The 11478-nt window shown below is 43.2% G+C and overlaps 1 protein-coding gene across 10 annotated transcripts in view; it reads right to left on the bottom strand.

Moving 5' to 3' along the window:
• Nucleotides 1-1602: 1602 nt before the first annotated feature.
• The window catches only part of fbrsl1 (fibrosin-like 1), a 380357-nt gene continuing 370481 nt past the window's right edge, over nt 1603-11478 (bottom strand). For 6 of the 10 annotated variants that reach the window (XM_054772266.1, XM_054772257.1, XM_054772259.1 and 3 more), the window contains 6 exons: nt 11196-11267; nt 9962-10094; nt 8490-8573; nt 5452-5535; nt 4462-4738; nt 1603-3980 (listed from right to left, as the gene is read on the bottom strand). In XM_054772266.1, the coding sequence (XP_054628241.1) occupies nt 2678-3980; nt 4462-4738; nt 5452-5535; nt 8490-8573; nt 9962-10094; nt 11196-11267 (1953 nt within the window). In that variant the 3' untranslated portion in view covers nt 1603-2677. The remainder of the gene's footprint in view (nt 3981-4461; nt 4739-5451; nt 5536-8489; nt 8574-9961; nt 10095-11195; nt 11268-11478) is intronic. The other 4 variants (XM_054772258.1, XM_054772261.1, XM_054772262.1 and 1 more) reach the window with 4 other exon arrangements.

The following is an 11478-nucleotide window of genomic DNA, read 5'->3' as shown; positions in this document are numbered from 1 at the left end:
CTCGGAGCTACTCTGATTACTAGAGGACACCTTTATTCATACAAATACATTTTCTGATTTTTAAAAACAGGAAAAAGGAAATCCACTCCACAAAACACCCACTGAACTTTGGGGTGTTTGGGGTCACCGAATCGGCTCCAAATTTGATTATAACCTTTTACAGACTGACAAGCACATTTGTAAAGTTTTAGAAGCATTAGCTGAAAAACATGGCATTTCAAAATTGATTATCCATCTTTCCATTCCAATTTTTACATTTCAAATTCTGCCGTTTTGTCCGCTAACACCAACATCAAAATGCTCAGCTCATTCAGGACATTTAGGCTATCAGGTTTTTTTTTTTTTTTTTAATCACATATCTTACATAATTCAATATTTTCTGTGACATTTTGCTCCAGTGCATGGTGGCATGGCTCGGGTCACAGATAGGTTGTCTCCCAACTTGATGGTTGCTGGTTCAATCCTCAGCTGGTGAATAGCTTTCAGTTCAGCTTCAGCATTTCTGCAGAAATTGCATAATCTGTATAAAATGTGTAGTTTGGGTGTCTGGAACGAGTTTAATTGGATTTACATAATTGCCTGATTGCCAGATTGCCTGTTTTCATACGTTTTGGACTTTTGGAACAAATTAATAACAAAAACCAAGGTACCATTGCACTAGGAAGAAATGAAACTGTCATGTTCTGCTATTATAGCATGTAGCGCTACCCCAGGATTCAAGGACATTGTGCAGGTGCAATCAATAAAGTCTTTTAATGCATTTAAAAAGAGGGAGACTCGCAAGGAGCAGAAGTCCACACATATGTGTGTCACAAAATACAAAAATGCAGGAATGCAACGACTGGCTATAGAGCCCAGCTAAACGCTCACCAAAATGCAATAAGCAAGCAGGCAGGAAACATCCATGGCAAATGCAGCAAATCCACACGACAGTAAACAATAATGAGGCGACGAGCAGAGAGTCCCAACTAAACTAAACAGTAGCTTGAAAAGCAAATGAGGCACACCAAACAGGAAACAATGTAAAAAAAACAAAGCAAAACCACACCTGAAGTCCAACCTGTCATGTGGAACATTACAGAAAGAGTAATAAAAAGAATAACTCCTTACTTTTATCACTGTAGTTGTCTTAAAATATTGTCCCAGGCTTGTCTGGAAGGATAACCATCTGTTCTCCTCCCAGATCTCCTTCTAACAGTGCACAAAATCCATGACCCCTCTAGCATTCGTTAGCATTGAACAATCTTTATCCTTAACGATGGTTGCAAAAGTTGAGCAGTTGGGAGGATTTTATGATGTTCATTTTCACTTCCATGGTGATTTTTTTTGGTGCACTGCCGCTCAGGAGATGTAATGTAGTCCAAAAAGTGAACTAATAAGAGATGTTATTCTTTCTCAGTGGAGCTGTGCAGGGCTGTTTTCGCGTGCAGTGTGCTATAACTAGTTCTAGAGTGAGTCTCGTGTTAAAAATGTTAGTTTTTAATGAATTGAATGAAAATGTCGTAAACCGAGGAACGGCTGTACCTCAAAAGCTGAAAAGTGAGCCACTGACTCAATATCCCATCAACACTCCATGATGACAAAGGACATGCGGCAAATGTGTGACATTAGGTCCAAACTTTATTCCGTACATTTTAAACCATGAATGTTCATTTTTATTTTGCACGCCTAAAACTCTACTTCTTTTGTATACAAGAGTCTAAGAAAAAACAACTGCACATAACCACAGGTTTGACAGAGAAAGTCCTTTTGACGTCCACTTTAGAGTGTCTCTCTTTTCTGTCTGGGTCTGGTCCAGTTTATGACTTGGAAGTCTTTTCATAATTCCATTGTTATTTCATTGGTAAATATCAACATAAGCACACCCGAGCCAGTCAGTATGACCAGTACGCCTTCTCCAGGAGATCTGTCTAGAACGACATAGCTGCTTTGCATAGATTGCAGATGATCCTTCTAGGCTCCCTCCCAGCATCCTTGGTTCACATCCCCTGAACTGGCTTGTCTGCCTTCATATGCAACACATATTGGACTTAAGCTTGTTTTTTTTTTTTTTGTTTCTTTTATAAGAAATGGTTAAAAAGCCTAATAAATGTACACATTTTGCAGCAAATGGATATCAACAGGTAATTTACATTAGCTTTCTGTACAGAGGCTGAACAAATAATATATATTCGACTGCATATCTCAGAGGCAAAACAAATTGGTAATGCAACACTGTACATTGTCGTTAATGAGGACATCCTGGTACCATGAGGTTAAATGATTTGAGGGGGGAATCCAAATCCGGTCTTTACACTGTGCCATTGGGGATACGACACAATCCATGGGGATAAATATTGTAAAAGATGTGACAAATGCACAAATTACATCAAATTCATAGAAATGATATCTATACACGGAACAAGGATAGCAAATGTACAAACATATTTCGGAACCTCTTTTTTTCACTCAAAGCTGAAAAAAGTTATTTGATTAATATATTAATAATTATCAAATATTTACTGGTGATATAAACAAGACACGTACTTGTCATTGCTCAAACCTTTAAGTCTGCTAAAAATATTCATGGCGTGTGCTTCATCAGACACTTTTTACAATCATACCCTTTCCCTTAGGGGGACTTTGCTCTTCTCTGGTGAAGAGGAGTGCATTTTGTTCAGAGGGCGTTTCTACCAAGCTACCGTGCCTCTACCTCTTTGGGGTTGCGAGATGGGGAGTAGTCCCGTGGGTCCTGGGTGGTGGTTAGGGGTGTAGTCCTCCTGGGGGAGGCTGGCCTGGCACTGCCGGCTGGCACAAGTGGCGGGGGGGCACTGAGGGCAGCAGTAGGGGGTGTTCTGTTCAGAAGGCCGTTGTGCCCAGTGGAGGGGCTGAGTCTGGGGTAGGGCATGCCCCCAAGATGGGGCATAAACGGAGGCATGTGCGGCAGGTGGCCTTCCATCGGGGATTGGTGGAGCTGATGGAGCCGTGCTCGGTCCAGCTCCTCCCGCAGGTGGAGGCGCTCTCGCTCCTCCGCCTGCTGCCTCATCCTCTCGTGCTCCCTGCGTACCTCCAAAAGGTGCTCGTGGTGAGAGTAGTCGTGAGCCTCCCTCTCGCGATAGGCTCGCTCTTGTTCGTACATGCTGGGGAAGCGATGTCCTTGCTCGGCCCTGAGCTGAAAGTCCATGCGCCTCTGCAGGTCCAGGCTGCGGTAGGCCTCTCTAAGAGGATCCCAAGGGAAAGCCGGGTGGGGTAGACGCTCTCTTCCCGCAAGTGGACTCACTCCCATGAAGGGAGCCATGCGAGCCCGGTCTAGAACATTAAGGCTGCCCATCTGAGGCATGGCACTCATGGAAAGGGGTAGTGAGTGCGCCAAGGGGACACCGTGCAAACCAGGTGCTGGAATGTCACTGCCGCGTGGGGATGGAAGAGGAGGCTGCTGGGACAACGGAGGATGGTGGTGGTGTGGATTTCCTGGCTGGGTGATGGGTGCAGAGTGCAACTGGGGAGCTGGTTGGGTGGCTGGCTCTGAACTCACCACCATGACGTCCTGTTCCTCCTTCCTCTCCTCCTTGATCTTCATGTCATTTTTCACCTTGTGGAGTTGTTCCCCACTTGGAAGCTCTTTTCTCTCACTGTCTTTCAGTGTAGGCGGGGGCACACCCGCCATCTTCAAACTCTGCTCATTGATCACTGTCTTGAGAGAGTAAGGAGAGGGAGAACGCTGAGCTGCTTTGATGGAGTCCTCTGAAGATCTTTTCTCTAGCATCTCCTTGCCGGGCGAGCGGCTCTCTTTTATCTTAACGTCGGCCAGCGTGGAGGAGTCTCGATGGCGTTCAAGAAGCTCTTTCTCTGCCTCCCGCACCCGATCTACGCTGCCACTGTGATGGCGTCCTGAATCACTGCTCTGGCTGTTCGAACGTATCAAGCTGCTGATCTGGTAGCTGACTGGTGCAGAGGCCGGTGATGAACGGTTGGAGTGACGGTTGCGTTCCACCGAATCCCTGTAATAATAAGACCATTGTGTTAGTACTGGTTCAGGTGCCATGCCTACTCCCAAAATGTACCGATTACAGGAAGTGTTACGCCGAGTCTACCCGAGTGATGCCGGTGGCTGTTTTCTTCTGAGGTTTTTGGATTTTAATTTTTGATTTCAATAAAAGTAAACACATACAGCAAATATGGCATCACTTTCAAGTACATTTCCAGAATGACGTCGTTTGTGTGTATGCTCACACTTGAAACATAGCGGGAACATTGGTCAGGACATTTGACATGACTCATGAACGGGAGAACGGTTACGTTGTTAGTTTGTGACGACATCTTTTTAGCCAGTTTAGACTGTATCACCTAACAGCACGTCGTAGTCCAGACACCATGCAAATATGCCCTTTAAGGGACGACGAGCAGCATCAGGGATCAGGAAATTAGATGAACCTGATTGGATGCTCGGTCGGCACGCCATGACTCTTCTTTACAGCTCACCTGTCTTTATCCTTCTCCTCTTTTCCAATAGATGAGTCTCTTTTTTCTCTTTCTCTTTCTCTCTCCCTCTCTCGTTCTCGTTCTCGTTCCCGCTCCCTCTCTCGCTCGTGGCTATTGGCTGAGCTGCTCCTCTCAGCGTCGGCAGTTTTGGGCCACTGCGGTGGAGTGGGGAAAGATGGCGGGGTGCGTCGGAGCCTGTTCCAGGTGTCATGCTGTGGGCTGCCAAAGGGGGGCAGTCCTCCTGGGCCCTCCTTGTTGCCAAACATACTGCTGGACCCTGGGAGGAAGGTGGAGACAAACGTTGGACCTACTGTGAGTTACCTTTGCAGTTTTTTGGTGAAGTAAAAGTAGAAAAGCTCAACAACAAAAGCTGCCTTTGTCTTTTTCTCCAGTGGTTCGCTCACTGAGGCTGTTTGAAAGAATTAGAGGTTAATGCCATTTCCCCCCCAGGATATAAAATACTCATTTGCCTTTTGATAAGGACTTTCTCTGCATTGGATGATTCATTTGCCCCCCGGAGCTGAGGGCTGTAGAAAGCCTTCGAATTTCAAGGCACGTCTATTCCAATCACATCCATTTCCACGACAGGACTGATTTGGCACTTAAAAAATTGGAATGGGTGAAGAGAAAAAGGGAAAGGCAGGCTGCAGGGGGGGAGAGAGACACCCCTCCATGGCGCTACAGACGGCGCTTGTCAAATAATTCATATTTGAATTGCCACCAACAGAGAACCTGAGAGGGCCTGTTGGCAACAGCCGAGCCAGATTAAATCCCGGCTGTTGGCGACACAATGGTGGATGAAATGGTACCAAGGAGGAGGTCTGCTGCTGTGTTGGGCTGCTTATACACGCAAGCTACAGCTGAGGGTCTTGAGTTTTCTCCTCCCCGTCTATCTCTGCCTGTGGTCTAACCCTACTCTGTTACATTACAGGCCACAGGGGCCAGACTGAAAGGGCGAGCGTTGGAGGAGCAGAGGGGGCCAGCGCTTACCAAGCGAGGGGTTGCCTAATCCTCCGAAGGCACTGCTTGAAAGGTTGCCGAGGCCGCCAAAGGAACTGGAGCGACTGAAAGGATCTGCAAAATGCCAAACAGGGATTAGCAAAAAGGGGGGGCCGACCCATTCCACTCGGCTTTTTTCTTACAAGCGAGCTGTGTTTTGTTTAGCGCTGCCAACCCAACTCCCTGCCTCTTCATACTGCAGAGGCCAGGCTCCTCACGGGTGGAGTGTCTGTCACCCCGCCCGGGTTGGTAAAACTACGCTGCTTAAGGGGAATAAGAGTTGCTGGGAACGAGCAGAAATATGGACTCCCTAAAGGCAAGGGGGCACAAAAGGTGTCTAAGGGTGTGTTCACACTCGTCATTTGGTTCAGCCAAGCAGAAAATGACACACGGGATACACATTGGGTCACGGTTCATTCAGCGTCCACAATGGCATCAGAAAGCATATTTACAACCCCACTGGCACCTTGTTGTTGTATTGTCTTTCAGCAAAAGCCCAACTTCCAGAACAACAATGCTTTCTGCTGAGTTTCCAGAAAAACAATTACATTTTTTTTTAATAGATGAGAAGTTACAGAGCAGAACTTCTAAACATAAAAAGGCGTCAGGTGTTCCCTGGCTGCACAGGTACAGCAGATGATAATAGAGACTGTCACACCCCGCATGACATGTTGGACTTTTTGTTTTGGTTATTCCATGTTCCGCCAGTATTTCCTCTTCAGTGCTTTTATGTTGTTATTTCTGTTCCCTGTCTGGCACTGTATGCAGTACAGTAATCCTTCGTTTATCACGGTTAATAGATTCCACCTTATTCCACCTACCTTATACACTCCTAATCAAAGTCTTAAGACCAGTTGAAAAATTGCCAGAATTTGCATTTTACACATTTGGATCTTAATGAGGTTTTAAGTAGAGCTACAATATGCAAAAACAAGAAGGGGGAGTGCGACAAAAAGCACTTTGAAAAAGTAATTTATTGTAAACAACAATTAAACTGAAATAGGCAGTTTATCAGCTGATCAAAAGTTTAAGACCATCGCTCGAAAAATAACTCTCCAAACCAGAACAAAAAATGTTCTCAGTAGGACTCAGTAATGAGTAGCTCCACCGTTCTTGTTAATCACTTAAAAAATGGGTTTGGGCATGCTTGATGCGAGTGTTTCCAGGAGGCTAGTGGGAACATTGCTCCAAGTGGTGAAGATGGCTTCACGAAGGGCATCATCTGTCAGGAACTGATGGCCATTTTTATAAACTTCCCTTGCCATCCATCCCCAAATGTTCTCTAGGGGATTTAAATGAGGGGAACATGCAGGATGGTCCAAAAGAGTGATGTTATTCTCCCTGAAGAAGTCCTTGGTCAAGCAAGCATTGTGAACTGCAGCGTTCCCAGCTGTTACCACACAGACGAGGGCCCTCAGTCATGAGGGATGCCCGCTGCAACATCTGCACGTAAGCAGTTTGACGACCCTGCACCACATGAAGCTCCGGTGTTCCACTGAATGAAAAAGCACCCAGACCATGATGGATCCCCCTCCACTGTGCCGGGTAGAAAGCATCTCAGGTGGGATCTCCTTGTCATGCCAGTAACGTTGGAAGACATCTGGTCTTTGAATTCGTTTTTTGTTTTTTAAACCCTCTGCCTGCAGATGTCGTCTGATGGTTATTGCGCTGCAGTCGGCACCAGTAAGGGCCTTAATGTGGGTTGAAGCCTGCCCTGTGTCTTGATGGACAGCCAATCGGATCCTCTGGATCATTTTTTTGTCCCATAATGCTCAGGATCTTTCAAAAAAAGTAGAATGACTGTCTTACTGCGCCCAACCTCAGCAGCAATGGCACCCTGCGAGAGGCCTTGTTTATGCAGCTCGACAATCCGCCCACGTTCAAAAAGAGAAAGCTTCTTAGCTTTAGCCATCAGGAGGGCATGACAGTGTGAATGCAGACAGAAAATTTATATTTTAAGCAGATTTTGACTTTTATAGCCTGTGGTCTTAAACTTTTGATCAGCTAATAAACAGCCTATTTCAGTTTAATTGTTGTTTTCAATAAATGACTTTTTCAAAATGCTTTTTGTCTCACACCCACTTCCTGTTTTTGCATAGCTTACTTAAACCTCATTAAGATCCAAATGTGCAAAATGCAAATTCTACAAATTTTTCAACTTGTGCTAAGATTTTGATCAGGAGTGTATGTATGTTTTTAACATTATTAGAGCACTCTAGATAATAAACAACACCCCTATATTCATTCACCTTTACACTTGTATTACCAAATATAGTAGACACAATCAGAGAAAATAAGCCATTTAAGACATAAATAATCCTTGTGCTCGTGTGTGTTGCTTTAAATGCGTTCCAGTGGTAGGGGAGCTAAGTGGGGGGCAGACAGGGAGTGAGGTTGGGGGTTCAGAGTTGAGTTTTAGCTTGGTGTGGGTTATGGCCACAATAGTAGTCCGTGTTAGGGATTACTGCGCCTGTTGTGCGATAATTCAAACCTGCAATAAAAAAGCCAGTTGTTCCAGCAATCAAGTCTGGTGCTTGTGTGTCTCATCCAAAATTACAGTAACATTACTGACATCTAGTGAACAGTGTAGAATACTACACATCATCACGTCTTTGAATGCGTCTTCTGAAGGCCTTATATTTCTATTTCAGTTTTAGGCAAAATATACCTAAAATTGGCTTCAAAATGCATATTTTTTTTGACTAAGAATAGGTTGGATTCAACCACAAAACTAATTAACATAAAATGAATTAACATATTTTTGAAATATATAGAATTACCACTTCATTTTAATCCTATTTCCTGGTTGTTTGTTATTATTGTTATTATTATTAATTCATGGTTGGTTGTTTATTTATCTCTGACAGCAGAATGACAGAAATGTTTTATTGAGTACTTTCATTTTGTTATTGTGTTTTTCAAACTGTATTGGGTGTCATGAGCACTTTAAAGATGAGTTCACGAGTGGCCGTGTGTGAAAGTGATGGAAAAAAAAGGAAATGATGACTTTTTAACATGGAATTACTTACACTTACCGGCCAAATGGCTAGGAGGCAGGAAGCCGCTGGGGTGGGGGGCGGGTCCATATGGAGAGGGAGCTGGATGGCCTGAGCCTATCAAAGCAGAGAGGACGTTAAGATTGTTATTATGAGATTTGTCAAATTAATTTTTTAGGTCTATACCGTAGGAAACTTGGTTAGTGTCATTAATCAGTTCCAGAAGGGTCAACTCTAACCGAAATGTACTCAAACCAAATAAGTTTTTCCCATAAGAAATCATGTAAATGTTAACATAAAACATGTTTTTATAGTTTCACATGCAGAAAACTATTCAAAATGCATATAAATACATATAAATGATGAATGAAAGGGATACAATAACATTTAAGGTTACTTTTACTTTCATTGAAGATGTGATTGTTGACAAAGACACGATGAGGCAGAGAGATCGACACGGACACCAACGTTGAGTTTGCCCAGCAATTTCTTCAATTCAATAGTGTTTCTCACTGCAAGTGTCTGCTTTTCTTTTGATCACGGCAGCAAAATAACCCAAAATGAAGCCAAATAAAGTTGCTAGCATTTTGACAAAGAAGGTGAGAAACACTACGGGATTAAAAAAATATCTCGTAGCAAACGGTGGTGTCTGTGTTGATCTCGCTGCCACATTGTGTCTTCGTCTTCAGTTCAAGTAAAAGTCACCTTAAATGTTCTTTTATTCCTTTCATTCACAAGACGGGTGCCGTATTGTACGCTAACCAGAAAATGTACGCAAACTGAGGCAGAATTTTGGCGCAAATTTTCAACATTAAACGAAAAACACGCTAACCGAGCTTCCACTGTAATTAGCTTTGGTTTAGGTAGCTGGGTGATTCCACTGTGCAACATTAGGAATGTATATTTTGGTTTAAAATCATCATGCAGCAATGTTCCAAATGAAACTACACTTTCATAACACACTTTTACCATCACCTATGTTCATTCCGTTAAATGTTCACACAATGCTTTCTTACAGGTAACCCTCATATCGGTGGTATTATGAATAGATGAGAATGAGACTCGTTTGAGAACTAGTTACAGCGCGCGCGGCACGTATTCTTCCGCTGGCAAGAATGCAGTGTGTGCTTGCGCAGCCACACTAAGGAAAAATAACATTGCTTGTTAGTTAACTTTTTGCACTTCATTATGTCTCCCAGGCAGCAGTGCGCCATAGAAAAGGAAAATGAAGGCCATCAAGACAACCACATGGATAAAAGTACAGAGTTGCTCTCTTTTTATTACTGTTTTACACTGTGCAACCTACATCACAGTCTAGAAATGAGAATTGTTTGTAACCCCGAGGAGCACCTGTACATGTATCTGTGGTTATGAACAACGTGAAAAACTGCAATGTAGCTATGAATGCACACGTACATGAATTTGACAACACCACAGTGATTCCAACTACTGTATGTGACCTGATGTCCTTTCACCTGCTCAAGGCGCTGATAGACCCAACTGACCTGTAGAGGAGAAGAGGGGTCGTGCAAGGTCGTGAGGGTATGGGAAGCCCGGGAAGACGCCTGGAGCTGGGGGTCGGCTGAACAAGTCTAGCTTCCCATTCATGTCTAGTTTGTGGGGGTCCAGTTGCATTTGCTGCATTTGGGTAAAGCACAAAGAAGGAGAAGAAAAAGTTAGGTTTCTCTGTAGCGTGCCAAACAAGGAGTGGGTTTCATCCTCAGCTAGAGAGTGAATTAATAAATCATGCTGTTTCGTGGATAAATACAGCCCATTATTAGTCCCAAAATATGCACACTTAATATGCATATTTAAACATTTGACATGTTTTTTGCTTAAATTAAGCATTTTCAAGCATAAAAATGTCTAAATGAAGTAAAATACATATATAAGGCATTCAGGAGACGCATTAAAAGACAGTGTGGTGTCAGTAATGTTACTGTAATATCCGGTGAGACACACAAGCATCAGACTTGATCGTCGGAACAACAGGCTTGTACTACTGGTTTACCTCACAACAGGCACAATAATCCCTAACACGGACTAATACTGTTGCGGTTGTACCCCGTGACAAGCTAAAACTCAACTCTGAACCCCTGACGTCACTTCCTGTCTGCTCCCCAGTCAGCTCCCCTAGCACCAAAACACATATACAGCAACACACATGAGAACGGGTCTCATTTATGGCTAAAATGGCTTATTTTCTCTTATTGTGTCTACAAAATTGGGTAATATGGCTGTAAAGGTGACTATAGGGGTGTTAGTCCACGTCTAGAGGGCTCTAATAATGTTAAACACTGTATTTAGAAGGTGGTAAACATGTTTTCTATGCTCTACCTACGAAAATATTATATTTATGAATAAGGAATCCTACTTCGTGGTTGGTTCTGGAACCAATTAACAGTAAACAAATGATTTCTGTATTTTGAAAAAAGCGGAGGTTCCCAAATGGAAAACACCCATCTTATAGCAAAAAAACGGCCTCACTTCACTATTTCGGTTACTTCAGTGTTTATGTGGCAAAGTTGCAAAATCAACCTTTATAACTGTTTTCTGTCAATTAAGCCATGCAATGTTGAAACAGATTTTAAAATACCAGTAGTGTCCATTTGATTTTGTGTTATTATTATTTTTTGGAAATGTGCTACGCCTTTCATTGGACATGGTCCACATAATGTTCTTATTAGCATGTAAACATCTATTTTTTTGTGACAGCAAAACAGTTTTAATCTCACGCACCTTCATTTTCTGCTGGTGGTGGTAGATCTGCCATGCGATCTGGACATGCACTGCGCACCACTTGCCAGGTTTCTACACATTTAGAGAGAAACTGATGTTAGCCAACTGGCTTTGAAAGGGAAAACTAAAAATGGATGCTGGTATAGAGAACGTCTGGCCAAACTACAAAGTAGGAACTCATTTTGGCTTTCAACTATGTGATGGATGGGTAATAAAATCCCTTATTTTAACCCAGAGAGACCTGAAAGTTAATCTTAAATGCAGCCATCTGCATTCATGTAGT

The sequence above is a fragment of the Dunckerocampus dactyliophorus genome, chromosome 4 (assembly GCF_027744805.1).
Source record: "Dunckerocampus dactyliophorus isolate RoL2022-P2 chromosome 4, RoL_Ddac_1.1, whole genome shotgun sequence".
In the NCBI taxonomy this organism is placed as follows: Eukaryota; Metazoa; Chordata; class Actinopteri; order Syngnathiformes; family Syngnathidae; genus Dunckerocampus; species Dunckerocampus dactyliophorus.
The sequence above is the reverse complement of the archived record's forward strand: the minus strand, read 5'-3'. Positions and strand labels throughout refer to the sequence as shown.